The sequence below is a fragment of the Rhipicephalus microplus genome, chromosome 5, assembly GCF_043290135.1.
Source record: "Rhipicephalus microplus isolate Deutch F79 chromosome 5, USDA_Rmic, whole genome shotgun sequence".
Taxonomy (NCBI): Eukaryota; Metazoa; Arthropoda; class Arachnida; order Ixodida; family Ixodidae; genus Rhipicephalus; species Rhipicephalus microplus.
In genome coordinates, this window is record NC_134704.1 from 18448945 (window position 1) to 18464704 (window position 15760).

The 15760-nt window shown below is 42.5% G+C and overlaps 1 protein-coding gene across 1 annotated transcript in view; it reads right to left on the bottom strand.

Moving 5' to 3' along the window:
• The window catches only part of LOC119173986 (voltage-dependent calcium channel subunit alpha-2/delta-1-like), a 152230-nt gene extending 137647 nt beyond the window's left edge, over positions 1-14583 (bottom strand). The window contains exon 1 of the mRNA XM_075894930.1: positions 14443-14583. Within this exon, the coding sequence (XP_075751045.1) occupies positions 14443-14534 (92 nt within the window). The 5' untranslated portion in view covers positions 14535-14583. The remainder of the gene's footprint in view (positions 1-14442) is intronic.
• Positions 14584-15760: the final 1177 nt, after the last annotated feature.

Consider the following 15760-nt stretch of genomic DNA (forward strand, 5'->3'; position numbering starts at 1 on the left):
CTTCGCTCAAGCTAAAGCTATCATCACAGTTTTGCCGCTCCGATGCGACACTGTTATGCCGCCTTTGGTTGGGTGTTGCATTTACAAAGGTGTACTCCTTTCGCATTGGTATGGCAGACACTTCTACATGCGACTTCTACGGAGCTGAAGAGACCATCGAACACGTCCTGTGCAGCTGCGCTTGCTACGACACACAGCGATGCCAGCTCCGGATGGTTTTGAATAAACTTGACCCCGGACCATTTTGTGTGCAGAAGATACTAGGACCTTGGGCATCTGCCTCAGTTGCGCAGAAAGCAACTAAAGCACTGCTACTTTACCTAAAGTCAACAAACTTGAGCGACCGCCTTAGACTGTGTGTGCTCCCCGAGTGTGCTCGTGATTGTGTGTACCTTCTCATCTCTCTGCAACCTCTTTTCTCCCCTTTATCCCTTCCCCAGTGCAGGGTAGCAAATCGGATGCGCGTCTGGTTAACCTCCCTGCCTGTGTGTACCTTCTCATCTCTCTGCAACCTCTTTTCTCCCCTTTATCCCTTCCCCAGTGCAGGGTAGCAAATCGGATGCGCGTCTGGTTAACCTCCCTGCCTTTCCTTGCATCTTTATCTCTCTCTCTCTCTCTCTCTCTCTCTCTCTCTCTCTCTCTCTCTCTCTCTACTGTTGAGGTGTCTCACTGTGATGCAGACAGTTACGGGGCTCACTTTTTTCTTCTTTTCCCTTCAAGAATCACATCACATAAGCAGTGGTTTCCGTCACTAAATAATTGTCTCCCGTAGTGCATTACGGCGCCCAGCTCGCATAGGTTGTCGCCGCCACCGATACGAAAATGGAAAAGCGAGAGAGAGAGAGAGAGAGAGAATAGGATAAATGTTAAGACGATCATGATAAGACATTGCACAGCACGATTTATATTATCTCCCACCTCGCTCAACCTAGAGACTAGAACGCGGGGTCCAACTTGCCTTCGAGAGCAGCACTTCATAGCGAATGGTGCGTGCTCAATATGCAAATGCGGACCCCCCGTTCAAAACCCCGGCGCAGTGTCAACGTGTATTTGGAGAGCAGTAGCGGACGCAAGCTTTGTCGACGACATTCTTCGTGCATAATTAACGGAAGCTCATGAAAGGTCACCCGACATACGGGCCGGAGCGTGATTAACGAGCGCATTGTAACGCTTAACGTTGTGCTTGAAAGTGCACAGTCTCGTATGACGCAACAGAGGTTTACAGTATAATGGATGAAGGCCTGTGCGGGAAGCTTTGCCGAGAAGTCAGGTGTACATCCATAAACGTGATTTTTCCGGGAACAGCTTTCAGCAACGCAGTCACGGTTAGTGCTTGGAATGGCAGCCGTATGTTTAAAGCCCAACAAAAGACGACGATGGTCTCAAGGCTAGACTGTTTTCTTCTGACTTGTGTTTTATTGTTCATCTTCTAACCATAAAAATGACAAAATTGCTCGCTGTGCTTAACGTGTACGCACATTCGAAGCTACAAATTGTGTTGCAAGAAAATTAGTAAATTGCTGCCGCTTACTAGAACACGATGTTTTCTGAAATACTATGCTTTATACATATGTTTTTAAACAATACAGCCGGCATGCAAAGAAGGCTTCCACTTAATCTCCCAACTTGAGGAAGCCGAATAAAATATTCGCGCCACCTTCACCCTAACTGCAACCTTTATCGTCACCACCATAATCATTACCAGAGGATACTTAAGTGGTTATGTGGTCGCGGATAAAGTTGGTATGCTTCCTGATGCACCTCCCCCCGAACTCTCGCCGTTTACTTCTACTTTTGTTTTTCCTAGATGCGATAAAAAGTGCACAGAACAAGGAATGGCGTTGCAGTCAAGTGACAAACACTGTTAAGTATTTCTTATTCCTTCTTTAGTAAAAAGTAAAGGTTCTTCATTCTGTATCCTTGCAAAGTTTTCAACGCATACTTACCAACCACGCGTTTCGCTAAAATTTGTCAAAAAACAAGACACGGGGGTTGGGGGAGGAAAACGCACAGCGACTTGGGATTCTTTTTTGTAATCACACTAAAAGGCACATTGAGTCCGTTTCGTATCAGTGCTACGTCGCGTGCTTTTTTCTTTGTCTTTGTTTGCTCTTTTCATAACGCACGCTACTACACATTGTCGCAAAATTTAACCATCTGTGCTCGCTGCCTCACACACTTAGCTTCGCTACACAAAAAAGTATTGCTGAGAAGACAACACCATTTGACATTTAGTCGTTCGTAAGAGAAAAACTTTTCTCGCAAATTCATTGCGGTAAGGACGTATGCCTTCCGCACTGAAATGTCAGCTCTCCCTTTTCGAAGGATCGCTTTTCTTCATTCTACCATCTGAAGCGCGAACAAAATGATGGCTACGTAAAAAAAACGAGTGAAATTTCAGATTACTTGCTTTTTCCAACATTTTCGTGTAGGATTGTTTTTCACTTCTCCAGAATTCAGTGGAGCCGCAGAAACGAGCGCACATACATGTGTTTAAACATTTGAAATCAAGCACATTTTCAAATGCAGCACCCATTTGATTGATTGATTGATTGATTGATTGATTGATTGATTGATTGATTGATTGATTGATTGATTGATTGATTGATTGATTGATTGATTGATAACCATGATGGTACAGTATTTTCGGTATTCCTCAGCTGGTTCAAAGATCATAGGTTTGATCCCTCCCTGCTGCAGTGGTGACATTTTACTATTGGCCAAAGTGCTAGACATTTGTGATATTTAGGTTAAGAAATGGACCGCTGGGGGTGGTTCATTCCAAAACAACGTCACTCATAATTTAATTGTGGTTTTGACACGTAAAGTCCGACAATAATTGGTTGTGGATGAATGAATTACTGAATTAATGACTGAATGAATGACAGAATAAATAAATAAATGAATGAATGAATGAATGAATGAATGAATGAATGAATGAATGAATGAAATGAGCTCAGTCAACAAAAATGAAAGTGTTAAACAGAGAATATACGACAAACTTATGGCCACTGTATATTAATAATACGGCGTTAGAGAAAACAAAAAAGCTCCATACGTGGCCGTGGCTTTCTTTTCATCCCGCAGCAATTATTCGGATTTAATACCACGTACCAGCCAGCTCTTTCCATATGCCATTTCCGAACCTCGTCTCTATGGAGACAGACCAAATCAAATTAATCACAGGGCTACACCGACAACGTCACACCATCGTTGCAGAAATATCGTTATGCAGATCAACAATTATTCTGATCGCTGTGGTTCTGCCCTGAGGGCAGGTGGGCAGAACCACAGTGGTCTCTTTAATTTCTTAACGCGGCATACGAAGCCGATATTAACGGTATTCTCTCTTCCAAGAACTTTTTGCGTGAAGTAAAAAAAAAGTTAATCAGGCAAATGCACTTGTCGTATACGTGTGTTCGTCGCATTGTAACCACGAGCCCTTGATTTTCTGAATAAGGATTGAACTAAAAATTGGGCTGCCGGCAAGCTTCATGCGATATTGTGGGTGATTGTCAGGTTGTGGTGACAGCAGCGAGCTATGCCAAAAATTTATTCAATAAAAATAAAGCCGTTATGCAGAGTGCTGCGCATTCCCCTTTCTGCGTTTTTTTTTTGCGATGATTCTTTTTGCTTCCCTTTATTGAAATCAACCAATCACTTGATAAGTTTGTATCCATATACAAACCAAACTGCGAAATTGCGATTAGAACCGATCATTCGAGTGCTTTAAAAACTCAGTGTTTTTGTTATGAGTGGCTTAACCCACGAATGGGAATGAATGCGTCAAGATGTCAATTGTAAGATAATTAAGATACTGATTAGAATAAGCCTGAAAGACTTCTACGTAATCAAGCAATGTAGCAGTTTTATACTTTTAGCATCACCTAATTAGACGAAAACTTGTGATATTAAAGTAGTAAGATTCAAAATATCAGGTGGTATTCACATTTCACCAGAAATGGTTGAATAAGCTGACCGATGCCTGCTGGTTCTCATAGCACAACCATTATTGTCGAAGGCAGCAGTTCATTTTCGAAAATGTAAAATAGAGTAAAGTATGCTATATTTCATGAATCACGCACGTGGTACAGCGCATCTGGAATCTGGCACTTAACCCTGTCGCCTTCAAGGACAGTATAAGCACTCCTACGGCGTTTTATCCATTGCCTTTTTTTCAAGTGTCGGGTCGCAAGAGAATTATTTCCTTTAGCTTTTAGAAGGAATGATTGTCGAGTTACTAGACTAGACAATCACCAATTGTCGGAAGAAAGGGTATTAGGACACTTAACTGTTTATTAGAAAAGGCAGAATATATATACAGGCAATTGAAAACACAACGCATGCGTGTGCAGGCAAAAAAAATTAAAAAGTTTAGTTGCGAGAAAGCACTTGTCCTCTCTTCCATTAGGACACTTACCGAGACCGTCCCCGACACGCAAGGCATTGAATGCGCTGTTGCCCTTCTTGTGGGCAAGTGGCCTTAGAGAAAGGCTGTATGGAGCGTCGTGGATCGCACTGTTGTTCTTGTTCTTTTTTCTCTCTCTCTCTCCTTCAACGTCTCCTTTTCTCTCGTTTTTTATTACCCGGCCCCTTCCCCAGCACAGGGTAGCCAGCCGGTCTGAGAGCTGGCTAACCTCCCTGTCCTTCCTTCTTTCATCTTCCTCCTCCTAAAGAATAATGATTGAAATATCTACCAAAGGAACGAAATATGGGGTACACCACTTCCTCCAATTAAATTCTCAGCTTTTACAGAGTTATATATCTCCCCTTCCTCTGTCTAACGCTTTTGCTGCTCACTCGCTCTCTTACGAAAACTTCTGCGATATCTGTTTTTTTGTGCATTTCATAGAGATAATTTTGTTTTGAAGTACGATATGCAAGACTGTAGTGTCATCTGTACTGCGCTCTTTTTTAAATCTTGCGAACAAGTTGAATTTCTTATCGTGTCCTTAAAGTGTCTAATAATGGCGGGTCGTTTTTTAAACGATACGCCATTAAGCTGCCGCGCTTTCAGAACCCTACTGTTCGTGGTAGTTCTTGTAGTTCTTCTTGATGATAATGATTATGACTACAATTATGGTAATAATGATGCTGCTGTTGTTGATGATGATGTTGTTGCTGCCGTAGTTGTTCTTGGTGTATCCGCAGTTATCGCTTGTATCTCGACAAACGTCCTAAAAGGCCATCGTTTCGTTTTTACGCTTCTAGGCACCGTACTATCAGCGTCAAATGAAACCCGAGCAGTTGCAAGCCTTCGCGATAGTATAGCAAGTGCCATCCGCGTATCACTACGAACATGCACGCATATATGCGCAGTAGCTGCCGAACATGATGCGCGCGCCTGTCAGTGGCGATTAACTGGACGGCACGCGCTACACTATCGCAAACGCTTGCCACTGTTCGAGTTTCATTTGACGCTGATAGTACATCCTCTCACACCGTTGATTGCATACGCATTCCTTCCAAAAGCCCTCGGAGCTCTGTTTAGCCTCTTACGTCAGCGCCCACCCGTCTTAATTGATCTTCCCCACGGGTAGCGTCATTGCCGTACATTATTTTTCCTAACCACTGCTCCGAGATTGTGTCGCCGCATTCGCTTCGATCGACAAATCGCGTCTGTCTTTCATCATTTCGTTGCTCCTGCGAACTGTGTACGTGCGTTTCCCGCTCACCAGGTCTTGAACGCCTCTTTCTTGATTTTTACTTTTATTTTTAGTACTGACTGTTGTTATCGCGACAGGTGCAAACGTGGGAACCAACGGCCCAGGAGTGGATGGAAACAACGTCCATCAGCGGACTAAAACAAAAAAGTAAAGTTATAATAAATGATAAACAGCTCCTGCCACCTGTCACCACTGCCGTGTTCCATTTCGTTCAAGAACTGTGTACTCGCTTTTGCTTCCGGGTCTCGCAAAAGCTCTCGGTATTCTTCTTTTATTTTGCTTTGCTTTGTTTTCCGGAAAGTTGAAAACGAAAAGTGGTGGACCCTCCGGAAACCCGCACATCCGTGCACCAAATTTTAAGACAGACTGATTATAGTTGTCGTGGTTATTTTGCGAGCGTTTTCTTTTTTTTTTCAATCGGTAAGAACGCGGGTCGTATCCGCTTTCCACATCCATACCGGTACACATTCATCGATCCAACGCTGCGCCACATTTTTTCTTCAACATTACTTTCGGTGTTTCTTACTTCTTTACACCCAGCAAAAGCGTCCATCGAGATGGCGGTTATGTTTCGAGTGCACCTCAGCCGCATTTGATGACGAGCCTTGCGGCCGTCTCCCACGGAACGCACAATAAAAAATGCCGTGTCCGCTTTGTTGGGGCGTGAGGCACGCTGCCCAAACAACGTGAAAATAAAAATAAGAATAAAAGCGACACGGTAAAATTTGCGACGCTTTCCACTAAGACCACGGGCTCCCCACCGCTTTCGAGGTGCTCTATATAGTCCCAGTGCATACATCAGAGCTGTTTCAGTATGACTACCTGTCTGAGGTGAATTCTGGATCCTTCTCTGCGAAAGTGGGCCTTGTCCCCCCCAATGTCTCGTTTTTAAAACATCTAACCACGAAGTGCATGTGCTATTTTTTTCGTCGTCGTCGTCGTCGTCCTTGTTGTTGTTGTTGTTGTTGTTGTTGTCGTTGTTGTCGTCGTCGTCGTCGTCGTTGTTGTTGTTGTTGTTAATGTTGTCGTCGTCGTCGTCGTTGTTGTTGTTGTTGTTGTTGTTGTTGTTGTTGTTGTTGTTGTTGTTGTTGTTGTTGTTGTTGTTGTTGTTGTTGTTGTTGTTGTTGTTGTTGTCGTCGTCGTCCGTATACCGGACAAGCTAAAGAAAACAGAAGGTTGAGCTAGTTGTAAGCATTCACGATAAAAAGGTAGGTGTGAGTATAAAGGCTGACATCTGAGGTATTACGCGCGAAAACCGTGATTTATTTATGAGGCACGCCATCCTAAGAGGCTCCAGCAATTTCAAATGTTCTTTAGCGTGCACTGAAATCGCACACTACACCTGCCCCTATCGTTTCTCCTTCATCGAAATGTGACTACTGTGACTGGTATCGAACCCACGACCTTCTGACCAGCAGCTGAGAACCGTAATCGCTACACCGGTAGGCGTGAATACACCGACACAAGAGAAGGTATCAGAACAGCGCAAATGCCGATTGTCAACTAAAATCGCGCATTGCGGCAGAAAAGAAAGTACACGAAACAACTTATCCTGCGCAGGCATGCGGAAACGTTCTGATCTGAAACAATCTGGCTGCTTCCGCCAACGACGCTACTCCCAATGCATCAACACCAGTCCCTGCACTTGACTTAAAACCTTTTATAAAACGAAAGCTCAGGGGGTATTGGCAGAGCATGGGGGATAAACACACAGATAATAAACTCCATGCTATTAAGCCGCAACTAGGTTATTGGCCGCCGCTATCAAAGTCACGACACACAGAAGTAATACTAACCAGGCTTAGAACAGGACATACACATTCTACACATTTATTTCTTCTATCTACCGGCAATCTACCATATTGTGAGAGATGTGGAGAACCCCTTACGGTTCTCCACATTCTTGTCCAGTGCAATGAGCTAGATGCTCTAAGAAAAAAGCATTTTTTACTGCCCTACCGACAGCAGCTCCCTCTACACCCTGGGATGCTCATCGGTAGGGATCCGCTTTTTAAACTGCAAACACTTTTCACGTTTTTAAAAGATGTGCGTAGCTTTCACCCGATATTTTGAGGTCATCTGTAGCACGACCTCTGTACCGTGGTCATGGCTGCGGTGACTACATCTTCATCATGGTTTTATTATCATGACATTTTGCCATCCTCTATTACTGATTGATTGATTTGTGGGGTTTAACGTACCAAAACCATTTTTGATTATGAGAGACGCAATCCTCTATCACTACACATATCTCACACCACTGTCATGGTTTTATTACTTCCATGTTTTAAACCGCGTTAGCGCGAGGAATTTTAAGGCCCCTTTACAGCCACACATCATACTATTGTTCATATCTGTAGTCAATTGAAATGGCGCTCTTTGGCCATCAATTGGCCCTTGCGCCATTAAAAAGTACTCATCGTCATTATCTGATCAAAACGCGTAGCATAAAGACTTGAAAGTTGCCGTACCACTGTTCTGTCTATATCCGTGCGACGCATTTTATAAAAACTACAAATATGTTTGCCCTTTCACGAAGCGAACTAGTCAATTCAATTGCTCACTCGATTTCTATGCTGAGCCAACTAACAAATTACCTGAGGACACAGGTCCACATTTTGTTAGCAATAAGCGTACCAGCTATACCACTGTTTTTCGTCTAATCCATTCTGCTCTTCTCCTGCCTCTAACGCTAAGCTTATTATTTTTCATTACATAAGTTACTGCGTCATCGTAAGCTTCTCCTCTGTGTATGTGTTTCTTTGTACACCTCGTATCTTTGTATGTTTCGTGTGCCTGTAAATGTATGCCTCGTATTTCCACCTCGAATGTTAGCACTGAGAGAATGCGTTCTCTGGTGACGTTATTTCTTGCTTACGCCTCTTCAGAAGCAGAGTATATAGCAACTGAAGCATAAAATCACTAAAATTACCAAATATAATGTGTGTAACGCTGGCAAATGTCCTCACGGCGGATTCAAAGAACACTTCTAGGATAGTTTCGCGTTCACAAAAGAACGAGCGGGAACGGCGAGGCCTATATCAAAAGGGAGCCGCTCCTCATGAAAACCAATTAGAAGCACGGGTTTAGAAGGGGAAATGCCACGCCCCATCAAGAAAGCGGAGTTCCCCGTAATCAAAAACGACGCTGGATGAGGCTTTGTAATCAAGGGCGCGCTTCTGCACGACGTCGAAAACTCATTACTCTTGTTGTGAACGCAATCATTTTTGTTTCTACCTACATTGAAGATTTCTTTCCCTGGCGTGTTAGCCTCCCTTACTTTCGAGCGACTGTTCGAATCTTGCCGCCATTCTAGAAACTTTATAATAGGAAACTGCATTATTAGTCCTGATAAATGGTGTGCGCGTCTGTTTTCACTTCTTGAGAGGGTGCTTTCATGTAGTAACGTGAGTTAAAAGTAAATACGACTGTCACATAGATTGCGCTCGCTAGAAAATACCTGCATCTGTAAAGAGTTTTCGTTATCATGAGTGATTGAAGCACCCTGGAGCAGTAGCGTATAACTTATTAAGTAATCAAAACTACAAAATGCGACGTCTGATCAAGGATTCTATGCAATTTTTCGCTTCATATGAGCTGTAAATTTCCGCTTTTCTTTTCCAAGAACGTACAAGTGAAGTATCAGACATCGCGTAGCCAAGTAGTTGATAAAATGACACAATATTCACTTGAACGTGTTCGACATTACTCGCTAAAAGTGCTACATGCTGTTCAATGTTTCAGAAAAGCAAGTACATAAGCCTAATTGTAGAACTGCTGCGCTGGCATGAGGATCTAGTGGTAGTTATGTGAAACACTATTGAGTGTTAAATGTACATTTGTAAATCTTGGCTGTGTAGAGTGTATCTCGGAAGGAACAGTTGAGTTTGGAAGTTTACAAACAACGTTCATTGGTAAAGCAGCCCTAACGCTATGATTTAGTACAATACAATTAGAACGGTGACGCCTCTTCAGACACTGATCGGTCATTGTACAGCTAGGGTCGACTCATAGGTCATGGTGTCGGATGACAACTCTGTAGCAAAGTTTCTGTGACTTAGTCTATACTACGATGATTTGATATGTGAGGTTTGACGTTCCAAAACCACCATATGATTATGAGTGACCCCACAGTGGAGGGCTCCGAAAATTTCGACCACCTGGGGTTCTTTAACGTTCTCCGAAATCTGAGCACACGGGCCTACAGCATTATCGCCTCCATAGAAAATGCAGCCGTTGCAGCTGGGATTCCATCCCGCGACCTGCGGGTCAGAAACCGAGTACCTTAGCCACTAGACCACCGAGGCGGGGCTTAGTCAATTCTTCATTTCGTGCATTGTTTATTCTGCACAGCCTACTTTTCCTCACTAATGTAGTCGGATGCTATCTGCTACAAAACGTCTTGTGGGATCATAGCAAAAACGTACTTAGTTTTCACCTAAATGCGAGCAGTTACAATGCCGATGACTGCGTACTTTAAAGAAATGTCGTAGCAATAATGATAACAATATTTCACAGGGAGACCTAAGTTACATTATGAGCTGGTGCGGTAAACTAATGAAAATGAATGGCTGCTGTACGGCTCTAACAAAGCACTTCCTCGTAAAATTTTGGTGTAATTAAACTAAAGACATTCATCATATCGGTACATATGCAACAGTGCCAACCACACGTTGGAGCACTAGCTTTGCAAGTTTACCAGCAATGCACCATATTCCCTCAAGATGCTTCTTTAAAAACCCCTTGCGCGCTCAAAATTTGAGTTTGCCACTTCGACCTTGAACCCGCATCGCGAAAGGTTAATTAGGAAACTCATACGAATTCAGGATAACACCACACGCTTCATTTTTCCTAATTACCAACATTCAGCAATCATTACAGCAGTGAAACGTGTCTTGCCACTGCCCGATTCTTTCACTTCATTGTATTTTCACATTTGCCTCTTTCATGGGGTCTACCATCGTCCATCACCACGTACTAGTGCCACGCATCATTCGTTCGGGATTGATCACAAACATACGGGGAAAGGCATTTTTCTATAAAGCAAACACGGTTGCTATCTTAATCATACCGTGTACATAAAACTATTATTATAGAATCATCGACCATACGATGTCATTTTTTGTTTCAGAACATTCTTCTTCGTGGCATTCTTTATTTACGGGCATGCATGGGGATAATCATCTCTAATCATGTCATCTATCTCTCTTCGTCATAGTTTTTTTTACTTTCGCGTGTATCGCGATACCTGCATTTCTTATTTGTTTTTTGTCTTTTTGTGACGTCTTTTGCTGCTAAAATTGCATGACTTCCTTTATTTATCTCAATTCAATCTTATTGTTTCTTATTGCAGATTTTATTTTTGTTTGGTTAGATTTTTTTTCATTTTGATTAGTTCATATAATGCATTTATTGCAATAACATAATATAATGCAGCACGTCTATTATATTGTTTTCAATTTTATATTGTTAGTCTCTTCCCTTCTATGGCGCCTTGGTGGTTTAGCGCGCTGAAAATAAAGAAATAAATAAATAAATAAATCCGAGAAATCGTTCAAAAATGCACTAGAAAATGGTCTTTTGTTTACTCTAGCGATCAGTGGTAGTTTACATCAGTAACGTCTTTTGTGTTTTTTGTATTCCAAATAACAAATTTATCTATGTCTCTTTTAATGTAGCACTTAAGAGCTACGTTGTGAATGTCGACGTTGATGAAGTTACCGCATATTCAACATAGTAGAAGCTAAGCGAAGTTACCTTCTTGTAAACATTTAAAATCAGCATGTGCTGCAGCACGCACTGCTGTAAGCCGTGATTCATTTGTCTCTCTGTACGAAAAAGGCTTTCAGAAAAAAAAAACAGCTGATGCGATTTCACAACCACCACCGACGTTTTTTTGTGAAAGATACCTCAATATTTAGGCTTCCGTGGACGCTTGATATGTAAGCACGCAGTTTAGGCACTTACTGTTATAATTTCAGAAATCACGTTGTGCTTCTAAAATCAAACTAAAATCGACCAATTGCAAAGGAAATACCACAATTTTCTCAATTAAAAAATCCATCTGTACCTAGCGTCCGATACCAAATTGAAGACCCAGTGGACTATATTGTGTTTAAGCATACACTAGGCACCCCATTTATTTTAAATCAAGATTTAAAGACAGAGAATTTCATTATGCAAAAAAAAACTGTAATGTTCACTGCGAGACATCTGCACGTCACGCCATCTGTCGGCAGTGGCAGCGTGTTCCTCCGTGACCTAGCACATTTTGTTGGCAGTTCATCGGTTCATCCTCCGATCACAGTTGACATTTCATTAGCTAAACTACTATTTGTCATTAGACTTGATAATTGTTCTCCTAATTAACAAAGGTATACCTAATTGCGGTAATAAGCAACATACTAACAGCGCATTCAAAATGAAGTCAGCGAAACATAAAATATACTACAGGACTACACTGCAAGGTGCTCCTGTGTGTGGTGCCCCTGAAAACATTCTCTCTGAGTTAGCCATGTAATTTAAGAATGAAATACAGAAGAAGTGGTCATGGGGTATTATTTGGTAGCAGTAAGAGCTGGCCTGTTCGTCAACGCTAAATACAAATTCTGCTAGATGGACAAGGGCCTACACTGGATACCTGCTTGATCGCCCGATTATAAAGAATCAGCAACAAAAAAAATACACATCGTATGCTATGGAGACGTCAAAACAACTCTGACCTTTCGTGACCTCAACTTTGTGCCCTGTTCTCATACATGCTCACTGTCGCCACGTTTAGGCGGCGCTTCTTCATCTCAGGAGGCCTTGGGGAGATAGTTTTTGACCTCATGTCAATCGCCACCTCACCTAACTCGTCATGCAAACTCTGCTGCTTTTTGCGTGAAAGTAGCTTTTCAGCCTCTCAGATACCTTAATGGTAGAAATAACGTCAATTTATTGTTCCGTTTCGGTAGCGCAACAACTGACACCACCCGAAGAGCCACAGGTGACGCCACGAAAAAGTAACATTCACAAATCTGACATGGACCATGCTATGTCAAACGTTGAACGCACATAGCTTTTTTCTCGATTGCTTTGCTGGTCAGGTAATTATTTTATGAATAGAAAACATTCCCGAATCAAGTATTTACACTGGTTAATTCGTCGATGGTGTTCCTAACCGAACTACTCGCTATATATTGTGGCCCCTCGTTGAGCTCGTCGCAAGTTTTAGCACCGAGGAGAAACACGTGTCTAAGTCCTATTTTCCATCCTGATAGCGCTGACATTAAAGCCATCAGGACGCATTAAAAATGAAAAAAAATAGCACAGCACTATTTTGCTACGGGTGAGTGACAAGCTGTTATAGCCTGAAAAAATAATGTGTTCAGAAGAAAAGATGAACGATTCATAAAACAGTGTGTAATAAGCCTTCGCGCAAATGGTGTTTAGGAAAAGTGGTTAATGATTAAGAGTACGTAGTACTCTAATATAGGGGAGCATAAAGCCATACCGTGGGCTTCACACTTGATGAGGCTGCGTTGACATGTTTAGAAAAAAAGATATATTTGATGATTTAGAGTACAATGTACTCCACTATGGGAGAGCATTATGCTGTGCATGTCAAAAAGCTTACAATAACGGTACAGCGAATAGACAATCACATACGGAAAAAAGTTTCTACAAATGTAGTAAACACGCAAGTAACGCGAAGCATGTTGAGACTTCATTATCTTTAAAACATTTGTGTCGCTGGTTCGACGTCGGATAACTAGCCACATTTCCGTTAAGGCAGGTAATGGCTACTGCTAATTTTTCACTATCAGAGTTTATGTTCACATATACCATATTCTTTTTATATTGCACTTTTGCTTCTAGTTCACGTCATAGCTCTTTGGAGCGACCATCATCATCCTGTCCGTCCAAAATCAAGAGACGCGGTGACGTGCAACAAGCTGCCTTCTCCGCAATAAGTACGTGCTTGCAGTACAACACGCTTTACAGGAGCAAATACCTAGTGGGTGAAATTGGTTTTTTGTAGCTCTTTTCAAGATTATGAAAGGTCACAGTTCAGATGCTATATTACGGTGACCATAAAATTTAAAGCTCATAACTAGCACTAACATTTAAAGCACGTAGGGTTTAATGAACACTTACGGTGAAGGTCATGCCTCGTAATCAGTGCACTTGCCGGCGCCTTGAAAGAACGTGCACCAGATTCATGTTTAGTTTGAAGTCAATAGTTACAGATTCGAGTTTAGTTTAAAGTCAGTAGTGAACAAAAATTGCAGTTTTGCTGCACAATTTGTTTAGCACGAGACTTGCCAATATATGTTAATGCGTGTAGTGGTAAAATATATCAAAAGTTACGGGCAATTGCAGGCTACTCACACTTTATAATTTTTAAGACCAAATTTTCAAAACACTACTTTCGCGGCTGGTCCGTCATTTCGCTTTCTGCCCCGCAATTTGCTTCCGAAACAAAACACATTAAACAACAGATATGTTTCCAAGACCCACTGTAAGACCCCAAGATTCCTAAATTTTTTCGAGTCATTTTCAACTACAGCGCATTCGTAACTTCGCGGCATCTAAAGCGCCACCATACGGGGGTCGGGCTCGCGCTTGCCCGTACCGCGCGGAAACTAACGGCGTACGAACGGGGAACCGTACGTCTACACACCGAGAGCTCGCGAAAGCATCCCGAGCCCCGCACGACAGACGAGAAAGGGCGTGACAACGCGCGCGTAACAGGCTTTCCGAAATGTGGACAGCGAGAGTGGTGTGTACTTACAAATCTTTTTTGGGGAAATCCAAGTCGGCCAGAGTCGATGTGCTCCAGAAAATCGCCCAGAGAACAAACCGTCGTCCAGAGAGACTCGCCATCTCGCCATACCAGACGGCCACTTTTTTACTCTCGGCACCAAGCGCACGCGCGCACGTCGAACTCTCGACGCCAGGCCTGTCGAAGCTCGAGATGGCCGGCCCGTGACGTCCCCGCTGGCCGCTACGGTGCCGTGGCGCTGACTGCATCGGTACTTTTTTTTTTTTTGTTCGCAGGGTGTTAAACTGCTTTTTGAGAGCAACACCAGGTGGTGGCACTGATCAGGTTTAACGAAGGGCGGGAAGCAGAGGCGCGAAAAGTTGAAATTGTTAAGCTCGATCCAGTTACCGCTTTTTTATCGATGGTGGCGTAAAGGTTACAGAAATACTCGCCTTAACAAACCACTTAAGGTATTTCAATGAGGCCGATTAGCGCTTTTAAAATGATAAATGTTTACTGTGAATCAATAAATATTATTCTTTGTTTTTGTGTACAGCAGATATGGTTACATCGGTCATTGTGATAGAATGCTTCTTGCTTCATTCTACAAAAGAATCTTCAATTTGGCAGGCATGTGAAGAGTACTCATCCATACCAGGAAAGCGCGCTTGATATCAGCGTGCTAGCTAAATGTTGGATACTGCGCCATGAAGTAATTGAACTGTAATGCAAATATCTAGGTTACGATGTGTTCACATACCTGTGCTGGTGATAGAGACTATTTTTAAGCCCTTTCCTCGAACTAAAGAGCGTATCTTCATACTCAGGTATAACAGCGGGCAACCTAAAACGAGCAGACTGATAGGAGAAGAAACGACGCACCCAACTAGAAGAGCCAGGGTAGGGGGCCAGATGGTTGTTAGCACTGTAAACTTCTTGCGCGCTGCGGTAAAACAAGACCGATGAAATAAGAGCAAAACGGCACAATACAAGCGCGAACAGACAACTATTTTTACAGAAGCGTGACGAAATATATGCACAGAAAGGTGGTGGAAAAAAACAACTGGACAAAACGATTTACTCACACATGCGCAAAAACTACATCAAGAGAGGGACTATCCTCTATTCGGAGCTCACGTATATCGAGTTCTCAACAGAATCATCATTTCTTCAGGGCAAGAAAAGCTAACAGAGCTCGAGATACTTGGTTGCCGGACTGAGCACACCCCTTTCTTAGTATAGTTATTGCGCATCTTTGAGTGTGAAGATGCACAAGTGTTTCTTTTTGTTCTCTTATTTTTTTTCATTCCCTTTATGTGGGTATATTGTCTTATGATTGCAGTAAAAT